The 24,765-nt window shown below is 36.7% G+C and overlaps 1 protein-coding gene across 4 annotated transcripts in view; it reads left to right on the forward strand.

The window, feature by feature from the left end:
- Positions 1-6,272: 6,272 nt before the first annotated feature.
- The window catches only part of RB195_008673 (uncharacterized protein), a gene marked incomplete at both ends in the record, with an annotated part of 133,497 nt that continues 115,004 nt past the window's right edge, over positions 6,273-24,765 (forward strand). For all 4 annotated transcript variants that reach the window (XM_064195289.1, XM_064195288.1, XM_064195290.1 and 1 more), the window contains one exon: positions 6,273-6,338. In XM_064195289.1, coding sequence (XP_064046432.1) covers positions 6,273-6,338 — 66 coding nt within the window. The remainder of the gene's footprint in view (positions 6,339-24,765) is intronic.

Genomic DNA, 24,765 nt, shown 5'->3' on the forward strand with positions numbered 1-24,765 from the left:
GACTGAGGGAAATAATGGGAAGAGTTTTCTGATTTTCTGCACTCATCGTATAGGAGAAAATCCATATTTCACAGGGTCACGCAGCGTGCACCACGCAGTCGTTTATGACTACGAGAGAGTGACGCACCAGTGTATCACGACAATTTTAATGTGGCCCAATGTTCCAAGACTAGAGGCGGGCTGAAAGGGGGTGATCATATTGGCGGATAATAGCAAGTAGTTGTCGAATTTACAGACAAATTTTAAAGAATTGAATATATATACCCCATTCAACGATTTTGGATACGTTTGACCGGATTACATCGCTTTGAGGTTTCATCCTTACGAGAATTTCTCTCCTTGTAAGGATGAAACCTGATTCTTCTTCTCTCCTGGGTCCAAAAAAGAACTCCACTCAACGATTTTGAACACTTTCGACTGCCGAACGTCGCTTGCGACCTTCTCCTGAAAACAGCTTCTGTTATTCGACCTCCCGTAACGTTATTCGGCTCCCAAAACAGGCGAGATCAACTGGGGTGCTTCTGAAACCTTTACAATCCTTTCTTCTCGGAGAAAACTAGTTCATCTGACTGCGGATTCTACAAACATAGCGTTTGAAACGCAGTGAAATAGTAACAAAAATATGCTCCACCACAGCATTTATGTTTGCTTGTACGACCGCGACGCATCCGCGGTGCTTTGGCAAATCGCAGGCCCTTGGTAATATATGTAGCTATCCAAACAGGAAATTTGTTTGCTAAAAATTTACGTGAGACAGCGGAAATGCATATGCAGTCGCACCTGCATTGGAAATGTTTATCTAACAGATAGTTAGGTCCCGCAACGACCTACCATTGCACCGAGACAGAAAAGAGGCAGAAAGAGACGGAAAATCAATAACTTAATATTTAATACAGGGCATGGCTGGAAAAAGGAGTCGGAGATGATTTCATTTCCTTTGTATTTATATTCCCAAAGAAAATATAATTACTATATGACATAAGTAAGAAGATCACAGAGTTCTGGAGGGACTCTAGGATTTAAAGGCATCACCCCACGAATCTGAGGTGGTACGGATTTCAGGTATAGTATTCGTATGCGGGATAGTAGATTATGGAGAGGTGGGTGATTCCGTCCATTTCTTCGTAATTGCCGTAAAAAACGACCCGAAAGATACGGCTTCGGGCGTTCCGGCGCGCTATTTTCTACAAGTTCTATTGGAGCGTGCCAACCTTGTGCACGCGCCGCATCTTCCGGGCTGTTTTTTTTTACGGCAGTTAGGAAGAAATAGACGGAATCACCCCCCTCTCCATAACCTACGATCCCGTATACGAATACTTCACCTGAAATCCGTACCACCTCAGATTCATGGGGTGATGCCTTTAATAGAGGGCATGGCTAGAAAAAGAAGCCGGAGATGATTTCATTTCTTTTGTATTTATATTCCCAAAGAAAAATATAATGATTGTATGACATAACTAAGAAGCTTGTTACCTTTATACTGTTGCACGTTGGTTCACTCACATGCTTGTACAAGTAAGCTTGGCGAGAGTATTCGTCTGACATGAATACGTCAGCCCATCCACTTTTTGCCGCTGCCTCCAGATGGACGTTGCGAATATAAACTCGCTCCTATTGCTATTCCTTTTATCGCCAATTCAGACGGATCTCTGGATGACTGGCGTTTTTTTATGCTTGTAAATCCTATCTTTGAGGCTTTTCTCGGCTTTGTGGCCAATCCTCATGTTTATTTACTTATTTGTCGCACGGTAAATTAAAAATTAATACGAAACATTTAAATATTTGCCGTAAACTATTGAAGAGGTGCGTACTGCTTCGATACTTTATAAAGAAAAAAAACACTGAGGAACTGAGATTTTTTGTTTTTTTTTTCCGTTTGTCAAAGTTTTTTTTTCCTGTTTCTTAAGGTTTAAATCCTTTGTTTCACGACAGTAACCAATAAAAAACTTCCTTAACGCCACTTTTCTAGGATATTTGCAGATCAATCATACTATTCAAGCACTATCCAAGCAACGAAAACATATATAGCCTCATCATTTCTTTCCGTGGCTCCTCATGCCAACATAATTTATCCGCCTAAAGGCAACCATCTGATTAAACACATCACCCCACGAATCTGAGGTGGTACGGGTTTCTGGTGGAGTGTTCGTATACGGGATCGTAGATTATGAAGAGGGGTGTGATTCCGTCCACTTCTTCTTAATTGCCGTAAAAAACGGCCCGGAAGATGCGGCGCGTGCACAAAGCTGGCGCGCTCCAATCGAACTCCTTGTGGAAAATATTGCGCCGGAACGCTCGAAGCCGTATCTTCCGTGCCGTTTTCTAAGGCAATTAGGAAGAAATGAACACAGAATCACCCTCCTCCCCATAATCTACGGCCCCGTATAGGAATACTCCACCGGAAATCCGTTTCACTCCAGATTCGCGGGGTGATGCCTTTAATAGTCGACTAAAGATTCTGTTCTACCGAGAATTCGTGAACGAATCGAACATTCATAGAATTGCAGTCGAAGCAAACACGAAGAAAATCCGTGACGATCGGATCGCGTAACGATTGTATGTTTGCAGTACATGTTGTAGTAGAAATAAGAATAAGAATCACCTTAGTCGGAAAATTCCGGAGAAATCCTTATCGAACTACTTGTTTATGTGATGTTTTCTCTAATTTCATCAATTCTGAGGCCAAAAATCCAATCCATTTGGGATCTGAGTAGGCTGAACGGGAGGCTTTTGAGGCACAGCAGCGGTATCCAACTTGTGAGGACCTATCCGCGATGGATTTCTTGGTTCTTAAGGGAAATGAAGTCTGGAGCATTTTTGCCGTAAACAGATCTTGGAAAGATCTCGTAAAAAGGGTTTTCACCACACGATTAGAAGTGGACGGAGAGTGGCTTTAAAGTGAATTACATTTTTGAAACTCAACCTTATGAGAAATATATAGGTATACAATTCATGGAGGTGAATAGGAAATTCGACGTACATAGAAAAGAGGGTTCTTTTAAAAAAGCACTTGTTTCGTATGTATAAGATATTCTACTCTATTCTTTCTTTATTCTGTATTCTATTCCTCTGCTAAGACGTAGAAAAGGTTAAAAAATAAACGCTCAATTAAAAACAGTTTCTGGTTTATCCTCAAAAATATCGGGAAGTAGTCTTAAGTTCTCTCTCAAGTTGTTCACTTTTTTAGAAACTCTGATCTCTAAACCTCAACTTTCAGTAAATTCAGAAAGAAAGGGATTTCTATCGAAACACAAATCCACAAACGTTTTCACGTCAAACGAGAACTGTTCCCCTGTCCCTCGCTGTCCCTCGTTCCGTTTTGTTCCCTATATTCCAAGCAGCACCTATCAATTACTTGTCTCTTATTTTTGTCTCGTTTCTTTCTGCACGGTATTTTAGGAGCTTCTACGCTCTACGCTTGTTTTCCTGTTTCTGTTCTGGATTTCTCGTTGCTGTAAACTTTCGAGAACTGTTCTTAAGTGGTCGTTTTCTGAATCCCTCAGAGTTGCCTACTCTCGAAGCTGTAAACGCTGTGTTTTTGTTGTTTCGTACACAAGGTGTGAATCCTTTCGAGTTTCATTACCACAGCTATATTAAGTGAATAGTAGTTGTGAATAATACTACCATTAATATGCATTATATGACAATGATATCTTGATAAAAGGGCGTATAATTAAAATAAATTTGCAATTGTTTCTTTTGTTGCTCGGAATACGTTCAATTCATTTCCTTTAATTTAATCAATTCCTAACTGCTTGTACTTATTTTTTTCCATGGCTGTTCATGTGTTTTGGGACTGAGTATTCAACAAAAAAAATTTGCAAAAATTACTCCAGCAAAAGAATAGTAATGAGTACATACATACATCACTGAATACAAGTGAAGAGAACCCTAATTACTTGTTTGCTTAAAGGCATCACCCCACGAATCTGAGGTGATACGGATTTCAGGTGGAATATTCGTATACGGGATCGTAGATTATGTATGGGAGGGTAATTCCGCTTATTTCTTCTTAATTGCCGCAAAAACCGGCCCGGAGGATGCGGCGCGTGCACAAGGCTGGCGCGCTCCAATCGAACTCCTTGTAGAAAATAGCGCGCCGGAACGCTCGAAGGCGTATCATCCGGGCCGTTTTTTACGGCAATTAGGAAGAAATGGACGGAATCATCCTCCTCTCCTTAATCTACGACCGTGTATACGAATAATCCACCTGAAATCTGTAGAACCTCAGACTCGTGGAGTGATGCCTTTAAGAAATCTGTTAGCAGCTTTCTTGAATGCTGAAAGTTTTGTGGGAATGGGTTTTTTCTGCACATAATTGAATAATCGGACCCAGCTTGGTTTTGTATACGCGAAAAAATTGTTTTATCCTGGTTTTTTCTATGAAAGATTTATAACTGAGGGTCTTTTTCAAGGAAAAGTAGTAATTTCAATGGTTCTAGAACCATAGAAAATAAAGAAAAAAAAAACGCGAAGCGATTCCCCGCGTAATCTGGCCACGGCCATCATTAGCGTTCCCCTCATTCTCGAGTTAAACGAGGTTGTTACGATAATTGCTAATCGTGCATAGTTGGTGGTGATTTGATGGTACTGGTATCATCACAGTAATTACCAACGATAAAATTTGAAACGTTTTCTTTCTTTTAATGGGTTCAAGTGCTGTTTAAGGGGAAATGTTTCCGACGTGTTCCCCGTGGAAACCTCGCTTTTTAATTAGGTGCTATGAAATCATTATAGCACCACCACAATGAGGGTCCCGCCTTTAGAGAGGCGGTGGTGGCAGATTCACAGTAGTGATTCTATGTTTACCGCTATCGTTTTTTTGTTTGTTTCCTGAATTTGAATTTTCGATAAATTTCGCTTGGGAACAGGTATATGCCGCTTTTAGTCTGATTTTCTTAAACAATTCCCTTTGAATTTCACCATGAAAACTCGATTATCGTAATCAAAAATTGTTGCCATTTGAGACAAAAAAACATGTATATACATAATATATAAAATAAGAAATAATAATAAATATAGTAATAAATAATAATATAATAAATAAAATAAATATAAATATATAATATAATAATATAATATATAAATACAGATTGTTCTGCTTTTTACCCGTTGTTTATTAGTTATTTGTTTGTTTTTTTTTCACCTGTTTCTTTATTAGTTACTTATCTACACAGTTATGTGTCTATTATTGAAGTTCATTCCCTGTTTGTTTTTTCTCTTGAAGCATCCACACCTAAAAAAGAAGTCATTTTCCCAAAATATCGATTTTTTATCCGGTAATTCTCTCGTTATCTTGTCATATAATAAATTTTTATCAAAATTCCTATCTTACCTCATTAGTCGTCATGAATAATTCTGTCATAGAATGATCTGTGACTTGATTTCCCTCATCGTCAGGCAGTATTTCTTCGCTTTATTCTCGTTTATATTTATACTATTTACTACCATTTACTATTTACTACTTTATACTATGCGTATATTGCTGCTATTGTGCTGCCATTTCAGGGATTAGCAGGGATAAATCTAAAATTCCTAACTCAATAGGATAGTCGTTCGATTGATTAGATTATTTGTTCTGTAGAGTACTGCAATAGAAATTTCACTCTATGTGTTGAGGTCGTGATTGGTCAACTAAGAAAGTCCCACCATTCTGACCAATGAGCTAAGGGTCCACTACTTTAGGGGGCGGGGTCAGAATGAATTTTGGAAAATTTCAATTACATCCGCGGATTCAAATACATTGGTGTTTTTGAGATTTTAACAGTATTTCCAGTTTTATTGCTCTCTCTCTCGGTATCTGTGTCTTTTTTCATTCCACTATTTTTTCCCCTTTTTTCTTATTCTTCCACTTCGAAAATCGATTATTGATCGATTGTTCAACAAGTTGTTAGTATCCTTACACTCATGTTTGTTTTGTTAATCTGTCAGAGTTCTCGTTTGAGTCATCTTTTATCAATAAAAGGCGATTTGACGACGAGTAACGCTGATAATACAGGTGTACGCTCTTGCTCGATTTTAACAGTGCATAGTTGTACATTTTTTTGCTCGCTTTTCCATATTTTCTCGGAAAAATCCCGTGTTTTTATTTCCCCATGCTTCGATTATTAGATTTGATTGCTGGATCGTGATTTCGCAGTGTTTTCCTTCTTATTCAGATCGGATCCCCGTGTTTTCGCGCATTATTCCCATATTTTCCAGGAGAATTTCGACGTACCACATCTTCTGACACAGAATTAATGATCAGGAATTGATCGATAAATTGATTGGCGATGGATGTGAAAAGGAAAGCAATGCTGGCTCGAGCACAGCTAAAAGGTGACGGAAGCGGTGGTCAGGTGAGTTTTGGAGTTCTGGTTGGTCCAGGATGGAACAGGAACAATTCTGATGGGCATTTTTTTCTTTTAGGGTAATTTTATGAATTTGGTTTCCTTTAGAGTAATTTTTCAAGGAAATTGTGTTGGATTTTTGTTTTCTTAACAAGTTAGATCTACAGTTGAACTAATTCTCTACGAGATAACAATTTTTTTTGCATTTTTAAGTTACAGGATAATTTTTCTAAAAATAATAACCTGAGAAGGTTATATTTCGCACACATGAAAAGCTAAGCAGGAATCCGGAAATGGCGTCATTGTAAGAGTTAGGTATTCGGGCCCTTAATTGCATATGTATTTATGTAAAGGTTTTTTTTTTAAAGCGAATGCATCTATTTCCTCCCGAATCCACTCATTTCCGTTGTTTTCAATACCTCTTCGACCTCACCGTGTAAACAAAGCGGGTCTTTTCGGATTTTATTACTATAACTCTTTCCGAATTTCGGATTTCCACTCTCTTATCGCTGTGTCCATACAAGGATTTCAACAAATCCAGAAATTTCCTTGTCAAATATACGTCTTCAACATGATCCTAAAAAATTTCACATCTTTCACCTATGTCCTCTCGTTATGTTAGCGAACCTCTAGAACCGCACAGCGATCATGAGAAATAAATTTTCTCAATTACGGACGTATAGCGTACGTAATTGCGTACCAGAATTTCGGCTATTGATTTATGCGTTTTATAATTGCTACCGTGGTTAGAATCTATGAAACGTTCCTGTGAATTTATTTTCTAAGATATTTTTTTCTCTTTCTTAACGCTGAAGATTTTCAGAAGCTCGAACAAACATGTAAACAAGCACAAGAATGTAAACAATTTTTTGTTTAAGTTTTTGTTATGTGGGCACGCTTTCGGTCACTTCCTCTTTCTATTATAAAAATCATTTTAGGTAAATTTTGTGGAAAAAAACTTAGCACTGCTTCGGAAAAACGGATACACTAGCACAAATTATCTCATAAAAATCAAATTATCACATAAGAATTTTAATTCGGTAGCAATTTTTCACTATTTTACTGATTTTTCGACTTTTTGTGGTTATCGAATAATAATTTTAGTTTTTGCATTTTTTTTTTGGAACTCTATGAACTGCACTCTTTATGATTCACCGGAAAGGAGATCGCTGAAGGCAACTAGCCATAAAATTTTAAAACGAGCCTCGAATTTTTTGATTTCTTTGTGTTGAGAAAAGGAATTTTTGTTTTAATTACATCTATTGCGAGGCATTGTTCTACTAGTAATGAGCGGAAAAAGTTGTTGTGAAGGAAAAAACGTTATCACGAGAAAAAGATTTCTTGTTGTAAAACCCTTATAAGCGGACTAAAACGCCTTGCTCTGTCTTTTTTGAGAAAGAAATAAAATAAATAAAGTTAAGTTAAACACATGAAATAAAAAAATAACAAATTTGAATTTGATGAGAAAATATTTAATTTAATGTACTAATTCTATATAAAATAATTTTTAGAAGAAAATTGTAAGGAGGAAATTTTATTTTGTTTCATGAATTTTTGCTAATTAGTTTTACAGCTGATACTCTGAATATGCGAATTGTTTGTGCAGCTATTTCGTTTTATGAGGAAAAAAAAATCAACGCTTGGAAATAAGTTAAAGGTTTAAAAAGGATCATAGTCAATTTATTTCTTCGGAGAAAAGAGAGGAAGATAAAAAGGAGAGAGAATTAGCGTAAAAAATTGCTAGGACAATATGTTGTGTCATAACGCTAATCCCCTTTAAATTGTGACGAATTATTAATAATATAGTAAAATTTAAATCAGTCGTGAGTAATGTATTCGACTCTTTGAGGAAAGGCAAATAGTGCCCGTGTTTGAATGTCCTTGAATTTTTGCATGTTGAAAATGTTGGTTTTTTTCATTGATCAATAACAAAGGTAAATATTCGAAGATTTAGGTCAGTGTAATCCTGGCTGAAAAATTCCCTTCAATCAAGGGTATCCTAAAGAAATTATAACTCTTTCCTCAGTCATTTCAAAGTGATGTCTAAGCTAACCTTTTTCCTGAAAATTCTTTTTCCTCCCACACTTTTTCCTCTTTCCATCCACATTTCTTTACTCCTCAAATAGTGCTTTGGATTTTTTTTTCTTCTCTTCATCACCACAAAGAGAATACGAGCAACTATGGAACGATGTAGGATTTTATTGTCGGTTTTTTTTCTTTTTCTCTACATCGATTCAAAGACTTCTTCTTCCTCGCAAAGACTTTTTCCTCACAAAAAGAACCTCAAAAGAGTTCTTTTTGTGAGGAAAAAAGGTCATTAGGAGGAAAACATTTCTCATTGCAAAATCCTCATGAGCGGAGTTTAACGCCTTGTTTTGCCTTTTTTTTTTGAATAACAAATAAAATAAATTAGCTGAAATCAACACATGAATCCAAGATACCAAATTTAAATTCAATAACTGAATATTTTCAAATTTCTTATAATATAAAAATGAGTCCTAGTTTTTAAATGTGTTGTTGATTGATTTCTGAAGCTGAACACATCGTATGGAATGAGGCGGGCGCGCGCGAGGACATCGTTGACCTTGTAGTTTTGAGTTCTGACGCTGGTGAGGGGGAAAAAAATTTGAGAAAAACATCAGCACGTCACGTCACACGTCAAGGTTCACTAACTAGATGATTTCTTATGGAATACGGCGGTCTTACAGGTCTTCCTCGTTTTCTGTTTTCTGGGTCAACGTCTTTTCGATATGGTGGTGCTCGTGGCTGGCATGGCTATGTATGTACTGCTCAGGAATTTGCCACCATTTCCCAGTAACTCAATAACTCGTAACTTATATTGATCGATCGTCGTGGGAAATTTGCTTTTACCATTTCCATTTCTTCTTAAACTCGATTATATTGATCGATTCACGTGGGAAACTACGAAAGCTGCGTTATATTATTGTTTCTTTCTTGACCTCTTTTTTCTTTATTTTTTCCTGTCCTCATTATTTCTTTCTTTCTTTATTCCTTTCCTCCCTTTCTCTTCTCCTTCCCTTATCATTTTTTATTTTTCTACAGAATTTTTAATAGTCAGTCACTTCAACCTCATCCAATTAGCTGATATCTCGAATAAGTCGCGATTTCGAAGGGTTATCGAATAGAGGATCGAATCGAAACAAAGAAAAAAATCGATGTCGATCGATTCGAAACACAATGAACAATTTGATTCCATGATTATTTATTGCCGTTATTTATCATATTTTCACTATTCATTATTTATGATTATTTATGATTTGATATTATTTAATATTTGATTTTTATTGATTTTTATTGATTTTGATATTTGTGATTTTTATTATCATTTCATTTTCATTCATCTCACCATTCGAAACGCACAATGAGCATAATTTCATATTTAATCAATTGAAACTCGCATGGATTCAACTCGATTGAATTGAGAATATCCCGATTCCCTTTGCCTGATTTTAAAGAAGGTTACTGTATGAATGGATCATGGTATTTCTAGTTATTTCGCCCGTACATTCTCTTGCTTTGTTAGTTCACGTGTTTTTATTTCGTGTTACCTCGCACTTCAATTACTGTACATACATACATTGACTGGGATCGATTGAGGACAAATTGTATTTTTAACAAATCGAGTTTTCGAAGCATTCAACGGTAAACGAATCGAGTTTTTTCTGCCTCGAAATTTCGACTATTCGACAGTGTTGAAGCGTGGAATTCTTTGAAATCTCGTCTATTGAACGTTCTCTTGACGATTTTTTTCCTGAAAAGAAAAGTAGTTGATTTTGTTATTGAAAAATTTTGTTGCAGGAAAAGTAGGACATATTTTATAAATTGAGCATGATCGAATCTAGTCGAATTTTCAATCGAAATATACCTAAATCGATCCTCGGTCCGTTCGAAACATCGACAATTCGAAACAGCTCGAATTATTCGAAATATCGACAATAATATTAAGTAAAGATATATATTTATGAATAAAATTATAAATAATACCATAACAATATTAAATACCGAATTATTCGAAATATCAACAATAATATTAAGTAAGGATATAGATAGATAAATTATAAATATATCACAACAATACTAAATACCGAATTATTCGAAACGTCGACCATTCGTCGAATCGCCTCTTCGAACTCCATGCATATACGGGCAGCACTTAACCAGTCCGGTTATCGTATTCTCTCCGGAGGAGAAAAAAAAACCTTTACGGACCAGCTTGAATGTCCTCATTATGCTTTACATATTGAATTTCTTTGTTCTTTTCTCTGCTCAGCTTGTCTTTCAGTCAATCATTCATTTGACTGCCATTTTTTTTCTAATTTCCTTCTCCATTCTCAGCAACAGAATACGAATATCTGCCCGTTCCATCTGTGTGCTGCCCTTTTGCCCATTCAGATTTGCACCACGTAGCATCTTCCTTCATCATTATCCTTGAATATGTATCGGGTTTCTTCTTATTTATTTATTTTTAAATAAATAAGAAGTTAATAATAATAATAAGAAGAAGAAAAAGAAGTTTTAAATAAATTAACTCCTAAATTAACTTCTATAAATTCAAGATGAACCAAAAAAAATAATAGAAAACACATTTTGTCTAAGTTAGGACAAAAAAAAACCCAGGGAAATTATGAAGGTGTTTTTCCCAGATCCATCCATCATTCAGATTTTTGGACAACTGGTCCTTATACCCTCCTATTTTCCCCATTGGTATCATTTTCAGCACGTGGACGTCGCCATCCAAAGACTTTGCTCGTAACCGCGTATTTGTAATGATTTCTTCTCACCATTGGCCAGATTGATGAAAACTCGTCCACGTCAAAAGTCCGTTGATCTAGTCGCTCCAAAAACTCCCATCGTTTTTAGGATCTTAGAATAATTTTTCTACGATTCACCTCTCTACGTACATACTCTTCTAAGGGGCCTTTTTCTTTCGGTTTTTTTTTCCTGCGCAAATTTTTAATCGTTCTCTTTTCTTTTTCACTATTTTGAATCGTTTCTTACCCATTCCTTTTTCCTTATGAATTGAAATTTTCAATCCTAGATTCTCTTCCTTTTCTTCTTCTTACACTTTCTATCCGTTCTCTTCTGTCCTATCACATGATATACCTCCTCGATATCGCCTCCTCTTTCCTCACTCTCTTCAGCAAAGCTGCAAATCCACTGTTTGTCATTCTGTGCTCTCCACAGCCATCCTCCATCATGTGTGTGTGTGTGTGTGTTTGTATGCGTTTCAAGTGCATCTTGCATGCATACGCATCACTAAAGTGCACTACAGTGTCTTCAAGATTTCCCTTCAAGATCCACCACCCGCATCACTCGGTTCTTTTCACGACCCACCTCTGTTTATCTGATTCCTTTACCTGTAAAATAAAAGGAGGATCACGTTCGGATTCGTTCTTTTTTGTTGAAATATTGATTAGGATAAAAAAGAGATAAAGTCACTTTCGTATCAATCCACTTGGGATACGCCAACGCGTTTTACTGGAATTCGTAATCGTTGAGGTTTTGGAACGCGTGTTCGCCTATACATTGACTTCTTAGAGAGAATAATGATTATTCCCTTAAAATGGTTTTGAGCGGTTATCATGAACTTTCGAATTTTCCAGGATAGCTGATTTCCAGGAAAGCTTCTTAATTAACGATCTTCCCATCTATGTGTATGTACTTTCCATCTACTCGGCTAGGGTATATCTGTATCATTTCTGTTCGGCTTATAGCGACACTCTCCTGCTGATCAGATGACGTATGGATATCATGAATATATCAGATGATATCTACTGAAAGGGAGTATCTGCTTTTTTCTCGGCTTATAGCGACCCACTCGCGGCAATCCATGAAAATTAGTCCCCAAATGAAACTTTTCCTTCGTCATTCCATAAAGAGGATGTTTCCCCGGACGAAAATTTCGTGTCGTGTCGATTATAATCGCTGGTGTTCGTCTGCTGTCGCGATTTCGTCAACGATAATCGCTCATCGTTACAGTTGTCGTCTCATCGCTTCATCTAATGTTTCGGTATGCTTCAATGATTTCCTCCTCCTACTCCTGCGTGGAGATATTTTTTTGTTTTTCACTCATTTTTTCCACACCTCAACATGAGGCTATGACGATATTTCCACGTGATTAGATACGTATCGCCGGTACCGTATCTCCGGAATCGTAACAAATGTTCTAATTATAACTCAACTAACTATTCCGTCATCAAATCGATAAATATTGGCGGTGACTCGATTAATTTTATTGCCCCAGAAAAAAAAAAGAAATTTGGACACAGATGTGATGCGGAGCGGAGGATGTTTCCGGAAATTGTGACATTACCAGATGTCAACGCAGGCATGCATCACATATACGCGATCGTATATGTACGTTTTCATCGCTAATAGCGGAGCAAAAAAAATGGTTGATTGCTGCTTTAAGAATTAGATTATCTTTTCAAGTTCACGGGAATTTTGATTCACTTCGAGGAAGCATTATATTTCTATGAACATCCTTTTTTCCATTTTCTTGTTTTCTATATATTTTTTTAAAATTTTTTCATCTCGTAAGAACTTCTAAGAGATGTGAAATCACAGGTTTTTCTCTGACAATTCTCTCGTTTTCGCTATTAGCCGCCTATAAACAGGTGGTTGGGTTTCCATGGGTGGATAGAAGAAGTCAAAAAACACTTCAAACGCATCTAGTCAACTACTTTACTGTCCTATCCGTCAATCAGTTGTTTATCGATTTTTATCCCTAAGAGCGGTATATATTGCTCGTAAGGAGAATTTCTTTGTTTAAAATTGCTTTCTACTGTAATTATGAACAATTCCACTTCAGATTCAGGGGTCAATTTTAATTTTGGGGAATAGCGGTTACCTAGCTCAGATTGAACTAGGAAACTTGTAGGAAAATTGTTCTGCATCGGTGGAAAATGAAGTGTTTTTAAAATTTTGAAAGTTTACATATCTTGTTTTTCAATGGATCATCCCGAAAATGATACATATTTTATTCCGCACTTCTTTCACTTCTTCGAAATCAAGATGAAGCAAATTTCTCTAGGATCTTAAATGTGCTCTATTTTATTTTCTACAATTCTCCTCCTTATTCGTGGTGGATTTCGAATGCATTTCTTCCAGAATTCTTCGTGACTCTTGCATTTCTGCAAATTAAAAACAATATTTCTCATGCAATCACTCGTTATCCAAATAAATGCGACAATAAAATAATAAAAAATAATAATATAAATAATAAATGCGACAATAATATGTCACATTTACAAAATATACTCGCACTATTAACTTTTTCTTTGATAAAAAAAAGCAGTTCTTACGAAATGGAGGAGTTTTTCGTTCGGCTACTAGCTACGCTTCTTGGTAACTTCATTCTTCTCCATTAGAGTTCTTCCTCTCTTTCTCCCTCCTCTTTTCATCTCCGATATGAATTATCTTTCTTTGATTGATTCGGCTAATAGCGATTTCAATTTCCTTCCCCCGTTCCATCCTTTAGTAAAACTTTTCATTTTCACAACAAAAGAATTTCCCCCGCTATTCAACCGCTTCACCATCGACTTCTGCCTTCTAAACAATATTTGCAGCCGGCGCTAATCTTCGCGTGGGAATTTTGGGGGATTTTTTCCGCTGGCCTCACAATTGGGCCGCTTTGAGCGGTTTCTCAGCTGAGTATTCATCATCCGAAACGAAAACCACGAGTTCCTCCAGCCCTTCCACTTTTCCTTCCTGGCGTTCAGTGTCGTCGTAGTCGACTGTCGGCGCCTAACTGAATCGTCTAATAGACGTCTAGTATTGTTTTTCCGTAGACGATTCTTCTGCAGCATTTGTGGATCGTGGAGATGAGCGCTCAACGACGATCCATGATTCATTGAACATTTCCGGATGTGTATCTGTATGTGTGTGAGTGTGTACATGAGTGCACTTTCCGCATTAATAGACATAGACACGTTTTGAGTTTTGTGTCAGTTGTCCGATTCATTCCTGAACAGCTGAGAAAATTCCTCAGTTATATGTTTTTAAGGTAGTTACAAACGTCTCACTGAGGTAAGAGGTAAGACGTAGATGGGCGGGACCTAAAGCCATTTATTCGAATGAGGTTGCAAATTCTCCTTCCCCACAGTTGCACTCCATTCACTTGATCGATTATTGATTTTCTCCTCCATTTCGATTTTGTATCCATAGAAATGTTTCTATAACAGGGTGTTATTGTCGGTCTTCAGAGAAAGAAATTCTCTGAAGGTTTCCATAACAACAACTCCCACTTCTACACACTTTTTCCCCTACAGTATTCATCTTTGATTCCATGCAATTGAGTTCCTGCACGAGGAACAAGGACCAGTTTTGCAAGTTATGTGTCGGTCGGTCGGTCGGTTGGTTGGTCGGGCGGGCGGCGACGGCAACAGTAAGAAATCGTGAATGTAGACGTGAATGGTAAGTGACAGACAGTTGTCTGACAGAAAAGATGTGCACAGGAACACGTGAAACTCGTCCACCACTGGGATCGTCGACAAAAACCTGCGCTAAAATTTCGCTGATAATCTTTTTTCTTTTTTTCTGGAGGTGAGGGAGGGTAGGAGGGCGAAAAGAGTCTCCACTATCCCAATAAACAAATAGGGCACTGAACATAGCGCCGTTGAGGGAAATAGTGCGGGTGTGACCAATCGGTGTGATTTATTGTGCATTTCCATGAGTTATTGTGCATTTACGGACATTTCAGTGGAAATGATGGGCTAAAAACCATGTTGTTCGTTTAGGCTACCGGAATCGAATCGCTTCGATTCTATCCATGCCCTAGCAGCTATTGACATCGAATCTTATTTTCCACTCATAGGACAGTAGGAGCGCATAAATTGGACGAGTTTTCCGGCGACAGCTTTTGCGATTGCGGAACTATAAATCTATTTAAAAAAATTACTATTTATAATTTATCTCACATTTGTATGTTTTTACCTTATTTTTTTAGATTTTTTCCGGAAAAAATCCCATTAAATAAAAGGTTTCCATGAATGTATCAGAAATACGGGCGCAACCATGACGTAATCGCGAGTGAAACGACGTACGGTAGAAAATGCGCGTCAGCTATGATGTGTTGTACGTGATGCGTTGCATATTTTGAGAAAATTGCAGAGAAAACGAATGCAAAATTCTCTCTCTCTTACGTTTATTTATTTATCTACACTGGCGCCAGTGGGTTATTCATGTACTTACGCTCCGTAAACATCACAATCAGATTTTTTTCCCGGATCCTAAACATCCTACTCCTACGAGGATTCTCTGTTTATAAATTTCCTTCGACTGCCCTGGTTCACGGTCGAACTGCGTCAGTCATGCTTATCAATGCTAATCGTTACATCGTTACATGCCCGTGCCCATGTGAGGTTGAGGCGCAAAACTCGTCCGCCGTCGCCTGTTCACTCCGAGTTTCCCGTTCTCCTTTGTCGTCGCATGCCTGACCGGTTTTTCGCGACGTTCGAAGAAGAAGAACGAGCACCGCCGTTCCGACGTGCTGTCGGTGATTTGTCGTCAGCATTTGCTTGATTGGCGAACAACATGGCGACACGCGCTGATGTAATCGTGGTGTATCGTTGGGTGAAATTTGTCCCTACTAATCTTCATATGACTCTGAGGCACCTCCCTGATCTTAGCGCTCAGGTTTTCTGGAATTCCTCAGCAGTATATTTCTGAATTCTGCCCCGCCCAGTGAGTCAGTGCCGCCGAACTCAAAAGTACAGTACTCATGAATATGTAAATAGTGGTTGTAGGATGGATCTGTGTGTTGTTCCGTAGTTCCGTGCGTGTGTTTTCCTCAAGGTCCATGCCTGCGTCCTTTATTCCCAGACGCAGATGTTTGTTGTTGTTTTTCAGCTTCCTCCACCTCAAAAACATCTCATTTTGCTTGAGGATCTCGGACTTCAACGGTGGTAGATTTCGGCGCCTTGGCATCTTGCCAAATTCCGTACTAAACCTCTTTTTATTCTCTGGAATATTACGAATAGAATATTCCGGAGATTCTGGGCGCTTTTGAAGGAGATATTTGTGGTTCTCTTTCTGGAAGGGATTTTCTTGGCAGCCGGCCGCAGCCGCGAGCTCATCGACATTTCTTCGAAATCCCTCCGTCATCTGTTTCCGTGAACGTTTTTCTCCGACTATTCATGGCTGAGAAGTTTCTGGATCATAAATCTTCTCGGCGTTAAAGTAAAGCAATGGTAGCGTTCGAATTTCTTCCGTGAATGATCTATTTTATTAAGAAGGTGAAATAGTTTTCGGCGGAAAAAAAACTGCATCCATTCCATCCGTTGATGTTCCCGGCGTTGAATGACGACTTCATTTTTCTCGTCGTTTCTCGTCTTTTTTTTTCTCCTCAGCGGTCGTTGATTTGACCGCTCTAGAGTTCATTGTCGTCGTAGACATTTTAGACACCTTCTGCGCTTCGCTCCGACGATTCAGAAAAAAAAAGTGATTCTGTCGTCAAACGGCGTTGATTTGATTAGTGATATCTTGTCGCTTTTGTCTCTCGGCCACTAAAGGCACTAAAGATTGAACAACACGGCGACGCGATTCGACACATCGGCTAGTAATGGGTTTCTTCCTCGTTTTTTTCTCTCCTTCCTTGCTTAAAATTCTTTTTTTTTTATAATAAAAAATAAAAAATATAAAAAACGAGGTTCATTTAAACGTTGGCCAGGAATAAAAGGATTGTAACAACCTCGTATCCGGCTCAATTAAAGAAAACAATTTTTGAAACATCAACATGTCGAGGTTTATCGAAAGTCGCACATTAAGGCTTATTTAAAGTTCAGAAATTTGAAAATTTTAGAGTTGAATTCATACAAAAAGAAGGAAATTATAAGATTGAATTTATATGAAGAGAATATTATTATTTTCAAGAAGATCATTATTTTTATCGTAGAAAATTATTATTTTTAGGATTTTTAAAAATTTCATATTGTATAGATAGTAAAGGTAATCCTTATAAAAAGAGAATAATTGCTTTTACTAATTATTATATGTAAATAATAAGAGATTATTATTATTTTCGAAGAAGATCATTATTTTTATCGTAGAAAATTATTATTTTTAGAATTTTTTAAAAAATTTATATTATAGAGATGGTAAAGGCTGACCGCTTTTACTAATTAGTGTATGTAAATAATAAGGTAGGTGATAATTATAGTAAATAATAGTAATTATAATTGAAGTATGTAGTGATAAGTGGTATAGTAGTAAACAAATATAAACAACGAGCATTTTCTATGGATTTATCCATGTGAAAAAGATTAATGGTATTAATTCCAACTTCACCTGTTGTCTTCCTTCTCCTCAATCAAACATAATCCCTGAAAGTGAAAATATTTTCGGATAAAATCTACTTTTTCTTGTTCTACCGACCGACAGTTCCGCTAATAGCCGCAAATGAAACTCTGAGACTTCCACTCAGTTCGTGACTACGGTATTTGTGTAGATTACTTTTTTTCCCCCTGCAACTAATGGATAGAGTTGGGCGTGGCGGGACCCTGTTTCGATATATGTTCATCTCAGGCAAAAAATGGAATAAAATCATGGTTTCGATGGTCAAAGCCCTCTAATGAGCCCTCTAATGTGCAGAAATTGCTGCTATAGTGCTGCGGATTATTTTTTTTCGGAGTTTTTCTTCTCTAACTTTCATTTTTTTTTTGCTTTTTCACGACCACATATATATGAGTGGTTGTGTAAACGGGTCGGCGATTTTTTTTCCGCTTTGACACTTTCAATACCGTATTCTTCACACACTGAGGGCGCGCGCTCGCTTGGATTTTTCTACTCCGTTACAGAGAAAAAAAACATATGTGTGCACTCGGTTGTAAGACCTCATTGGCAATTTGCTTCAATAACGGCTGCGATTTGGAGGGGAATGCGAGGGCGGCGGCGGCGGCCGGCCGACCGGCATCAACGGAGCGTCGTCGTCGTAGCGTTTTTGTGGACGACACCAAATCGGTGCCAGATGCTTTGTGTGCTGGTGCTGCTGTTGGAGGAGGTGGTGGTGGTCGTTAACTGTTAACTCTTTGGGTGGTATACGAGGAGGAGGTTTTGGAGGACGAAACCAGCCCATTTTGTTTTTTTATGGTAGAAATATTTCTGGACATTTTATGTTTTTTATTTTTCTTTCCAAATTTTTGGGCTTGTAAGATGGTGACTCTTTGAAAATTTCTACAAAGTGAGCCCGCATAATTTTTATTTGTGGCTGATACATTACTTTATTCATTAGTCCATTTTTGTTTTATTATTTTTGCATTTTTCACGGATTTCTATTTCCCCTTACGCACTGATTTCCAGAAATCTTAAGTGCATTTAGCTTGATTTCTGCTTCCTGGATTTCCTTACTACAAGCTTGTAGGTCAAATTAAAGATCAGTAGATCAAACCAAACGATTAGAGCCCAAATCGCTACACCCTAACCTTTCGCAGATGATTTTATTGATTTCGCAGCTCTGTGGGTTTTTTTCTTACCACTTCAAATCAGGTCATTTTTGAATTGACCCGAAAATCCAGGTCATTGAGGATCGATCGATCGATACATGATTTATACCGCTTTTAATTCGAATTAACTGCTACCACTCCTTCCTCCTAATGTTTTAATCTCTTCAAGTTCCTTTAATCCCTTTAAGTTCGGTTAATTCGATAGGTTTAGCCCTCATTTATGGTTGGTTTAATTGCTGTAGGTGATTTTTTTCGGTTTTATTAGGTCCCCAGATCTATTTCACTGCTCCTGAACCCAGGAGAAGAGAGGTCAAAAGTACCATGCCTCGTTTCCGTTGCCAAATATCTCGGTACTGACGAAAGGATTTTTTGTCTTTTCTCTTTTTTTTTTGGAGGTGGAGGTGATTTTTCCGAGAAATCTAAATGTTTTCACTAAGATCACACCACGGAAAGTGTTCGGAAATAAGTTTTTTTTTTCGTAACTTGAAATTTTGACCCTTATGTCATGTCGAAACATTTCAGGATTTTTTTGTCGTTTCATTTTTTTTTTGAGATGAGGGTGATTTTTTTTGAGAAATCTAGTTCTTTTAGCGAGATCACACTACGGAAAATATTTGGGAATATGTTTTTTTTTTCGAAATTGGGAATTTTGACTCTTATGATTTTGACTCTTGTGTCATTAATTTAACAGTCGCAGATTAATTTCATCTTCAAATTTCAAAAATTCGAAATTCAAAGTTTTCAGGACTGAGAAATGCGTTTGTTTTTTCCCTAAGAAATAACTAAAAATGCAGTTCTCCAGCAGTGAATCGCTGAAATTTTGAATTTTCCGGCCGTGCATGAAAACTTTCAGCCTTTCGAACGGGTTTTCACCTTTCCTCTTCCAGATAGGAATTATTTCCATGATTTTCCACGTAGATCGACCTTCGAATACGATATTCTCATACGATATTTTTATGTTTTGCTGAACGTCTCATGGGTTCGAGGCCTTATCAGGCGGCGTTTGTTGAGTTGGATCGACGGTCGACGCTGACGCATTGATTGATGTTCGGGAGATTTTTTTTTTCGAATTTAACCGCTTATTTTTTATTATTTTTATGGTATTTTTGGTCTTTAAAGAAGCTAGAAAAGCACGCTGGTTTCCACTTTGACTTCATTTGAATTTTTTTTTACTGAACATTTAGAACATAATTTCAGATTTTTGTTTTTTTTCCCCGTCAAGTTACAGGACCGGAACCGTTCTTTTCTTGACTTTAAAACGTTCAAATTTCAAACGATTAGTGTTTTTTCTTACATATTTTAATGCCGTATACTGTAAATACATAAATATAGTACTGTAGGATGTAGATTTGCTCCTGGGTAATTTTATACGAACATAAATGTTCGTAATTCGATCCACGGCTGAGATTTTTCCGAGTTTTTTTTTTGCTCATCCGAATTCTTTAGTGATGCTTTCGAAACCTTCTCATTCCTTCGTTCTCATTTTTATGTTTCCCGGCGCTATCCTCGTTTTTCTGTGGTTGTTCTGCTGAGAGTTTTGCTCTATGCACCTCTTATGAGTTTGAAAAGAACTCGTAATCTCCCCTAGTGAGGAGAAAAAGTCGACAATGAATGGTGTGACTGTACATTTATGTCCGAGAACTGTCAATCAGAAATTGGCGCCAGTTCAAAAACGGCGGCGCGAAATACGCCAACGCGTCAGCATTTTGGTTTTTGCAGAGATTTCGCATTTAATTTAAGATATTTCGAAAATAAATCTATTATTGTAGTATATTTATTATTAATACGTATTTATATCTGTATTATACTTATTTATTATTATTTATATGTATTTATATCTGTATTATATTTATTTCTATATTTATGTTTCTGTTTATATGTGTTTTTTGTATTGTTTCATGTGTCTTCGACTCTTCAAATCGTCTGAATGTGAGGTATTTGACAGAGGTTTGAGGAACGAGGCAAAAAACGACTTTTTAACCCACTGACAACAGCGTATCTGTCGTATTTTTCGTTTCTGGCGCTAATCGATTTTTATGAGCTATACTTGGAAAGAAAATAATAATAATACATATTTACTGGAACATTTGGTACAAAAAATTTTCTCAAATATTGGAAATCATGAAAAATAACCGTTGAAAAGTGTTGAATTGCGCTCTAAACGGTTGAAATAAATCCAAATGCTCACTGAGTTTTTCGTTTGGATCAGATCCTGATTGCTCAGACACCTCTCAGGAGTAATTTTCAGGAAACTACTACTTTTTCCTGGGGTCGAGAGGTTACAACAGGGTTACGGGCCTATTTTACTCAATTGGCCCCATAGCTAACCTGTTTACACGGTTATTGATTCGGAAACGGGAGAAGAAAACTTGTCTCCTCGGATCACCGGTATCGATCTCCGGATGATCTCAGTGTGTATTGTAGATCACAAGGAGCAGAAAAATCCCCATTTATCGATAGAAAAAGTTATTTATTATAGTTATTTTCTTTACAATAATTTGTTATTAGTTTCTTTATAATTTATATTTATTTTCAATTTGTAGGATAATAAAGAAAATCACTACTGAACATAATTAAACAATAAATCACCATTCATAAAGTATGACGGCTAAAAATACTTTTTGTTCATATTTTTATTCCTTCAATTTCTTTTTATCCGTCATTTCGACGCAGGAAATTAGGTCAATAACCATTTTCCTGATCGGAATCCTTTGATTATGGGTGTGGCGTTAGGAATTCAGTTGTGGAACCGTTTTTTTTTCTCGGAAATGAACTGACACCATAGCTACCTACATACATCAGTCGGAGCAGCACATATTTTTATGCGTTCGTAATTTTCGAGCACTTTCGAGAATTTTTGCTTGCACATCGACTAACCGGGTGGCTGCTGATTTGAAAATAGTCCTTTTTTTCGGCTACGTAGCGTTCGGTGCACATTTAGGACCTTTAGGACTTTAAGGAGGGAAAATGTTTCGTACTTTGTGTTCTTCTTAAAGACTTGATCACAACTAACTAATACACACAGCGATTACTGTTGTAATTTTCTTTCTGGAAATTTTTTTCTTTTTTTGCTTAACTGGAAAAAAAACTGACTTCAGGAAATTTTTCGATTTTTTTTTCCGGCCTAACCTTACTGTTCTATCTATCGACCGTAATTCACTCTACGTCCTTCAACTCTTCACTTCTCGAATTTTCGAAGTATTTATCGAAATAGCCTTGGTGTGTCAACACAACAAATCTCGATTCTCGGTCAAGTGTAAATGTACTTCCCATAAAATCGTTGAGATTGCGGCCGACGGCGGCTACTATCGAAACGATAACAGTAAATTGATTGTAAATATATGCTTCCTATTAGTAGTGACGATAACGCTAAACGTATTATGGTCACTACTATAAGATAGCACAATCCAGAAAATTCGCTCGGATCATTTCCTGTACTTTTTACAACTTTTCAACTTTGTTCTTGTTCTCATTTTTCACTACTATGTAATTCCCTACAATTTTCATTCTGTAAAATTTATTGCAAAAAATGAGTCTATTATATTAAATATTAGGAAAAAAATGTATGAAATATATAAAATATAAAATTTCCCTATAAAAATGGAATAAATAATAAAAATTTCCTATAAAATATATAAAATATATGAATAAGAGAAAAAATGTGTGTGTTGTTTAAAAAAATAGGTTAAAAGTGTATCACACACTCATTTTTTAGAAGTGAATATCCTCACCGAGGTTTTTTCTCCTCTTTCTCCACGGATAAATTCCTTTTTTTAGAATATCCTTTTAAATTTTCCTTTTTTTTCTCAAGAAAAAAAAATCTTCTCAAGTGCATTTCTCAGCGCTTTTACGCATTGCTTTCATCCAATCATTCCATCATTGACTTTACTGTTTTTTTTTCAACCGCTTCTTTTCTTTTTCTTTTCTTCTTCATGCTCAATCAAAATTTCCCTCGTGTTTACATGTTTATTCTCGATTTGTTAACGATTTTTCTGACTTTTCGAGCTTCTACAAACCTGGTGGTCTTCTTTTTTTCTATTAATAGTTCCTTTATTTCTTTTTTTTTGTTCGGAGTCCTTTTCCTTTTCACTTTATTCGCTAATGTTCGTTCATTGTGTGTCAAATGATTCTTCTTTGTCTCCATTTTCTTTTTTTTCCCCATATTTCTAATTAATTTTCTCATCTTTCATTCTGTCATGTCGATCTTGTCGACGCACTTTTCCCGAATCGAATTCCTGCAGTTATGATGTTTTCCAACAAACTGTGTCCGCCGTTGTTTCGCGGGAAGAAAGATTGAGCACACCGTGGAGAGAAGTCCTGAGATTTCACCCAGGCCGACAATTTGTCAAAAATGCTGCCCTAATCCCGGATTGCTAACGTCATTTCTCGAGAAAATCCACAAATCCACACAGTTTTCGCAGCCTCCATCGCTTCGAAATTTGACGTTTGCAGTCTGGATTGCGGTGCTTTTTTTCCCGGCGAAAATCCACACGCTCTATGCAGCTCTGGGAGACGTAATTTTCATTGTTTTCCTGGTTTTCTTCGGGATTTCCTAAAGATTTCCCCACGCTGTCGTCAAGCTCTACTCTCCCACTAGTGAACGTTTTCCTGATTACTGTAGGAGTTTAGTTTCAGTCATTTTTTTTCCAGAAAATGAGCCTAGGTGTTCTTGATGATGTGATTTATTCTCTTCACATTTCTCTTTCTTTTTTTCTCTCTCTCTCAATGTCTCTTCGACATGCTTTCAAAAAAGACGTTGTTTACGTTCGCAGTGTGTGATTAATAGCGAACGGAGGCCCCTTCGCCAATCGCTATTCATTTTTAAAAGAAAAATAAGTCAGCGCCTCGGGAGTTCGCTTCTATTCGCATGCATTTAAAATTCACTGCAGGTGCCGTTTGAACCCTGTTCAGGATCGACGATCCATGAGAAAATAAATCCATCATTAAGAATTTTTCTATATATCCCATCCAACAATTAATAAATGCAAATTTCTTCAATTTTATGGATTGAATCTTTCGAATTTCTCTCCACAAATTACTAATTAATACAAGAATACATTATTTAACAAAAAAAAATAATATTTTTTAATGAATCAAATTAATGAATTTGATTTTGTTGTCATTAATATTTTGTTTTAATTTGTGTCTATTTCACTAAAATACTTCATTACGACTTTAATGTATGTAGTTATTGTGTGATCGAGCATCAATTCGTGTGTACTCGAATACATGCACTCATCGTTCGAATATTCGACCATATTCGAACACATCCAAACATTGAACATTCGACATTTGTCAGTATTCGAACGTGCTTTCGATTTCGATGAGCCCAATATTACACCCACATGTACATGTGTATTCAAGTCCGAGTAAATATTCGAGAAAAAGTTGACCATACGAATATTCGAATATTCGACTGCTTCGAATGCAGTGTATACACTGTAAGACCACTTAATTTCCGGTGAGGTGATACTGATACGGCTGATATAGCTGGCGCCAAGTTTTTATGACATTCTTCGCTTTTAAGATAAGAACCATATGTTTGGAATGAGAGTTTATTTTTCTGGATTCCACACCGGGACGGTTTTTGTGCTCGATTTTAATTCAAAACGGTGATCTCGTTGATGTTATGGTAAACTTTGCCTTCTTATTGATAGGATCCATGCAGAATTCATCAGAAAAAAATAAAGAAACAGAAATCTTGCGAAAGTCAGCTCTTTATTTTGTTTGTTTGTTTATGTTTACTAAGATTTAGTTTTGATTTATTTCCAAAATGCTGCTCTGCTTGATGTATATACGAATATTCAAATATTCGAGTGTGAGTGAAATTTATTTTTTCCAAAAATGAGTTCCATATTTTTAATCAATTTCAATGATAAATGATAATAATTTAAAAAACTTTTCAATAACTTTTTAATAACTCAAAAATATTGTTCTTTAGGAACAGTTTTGAGTTTTTGGATACAAAATTTGTT

This window comes from Necator americanus, chromosome III, assembly GCF_031761385.1.
Source record: "Necator americanus strain Aroian chromosome III, whole genome shotgun sequence".
In the NCBI taxonomy this organism is placed as follows: domain Eukaryota; kingdom Metazoa; phylum Nematoda; class Chromadorea; order Rhabditida; family Ancylostomatidae; genus Necator; species Necator americanus.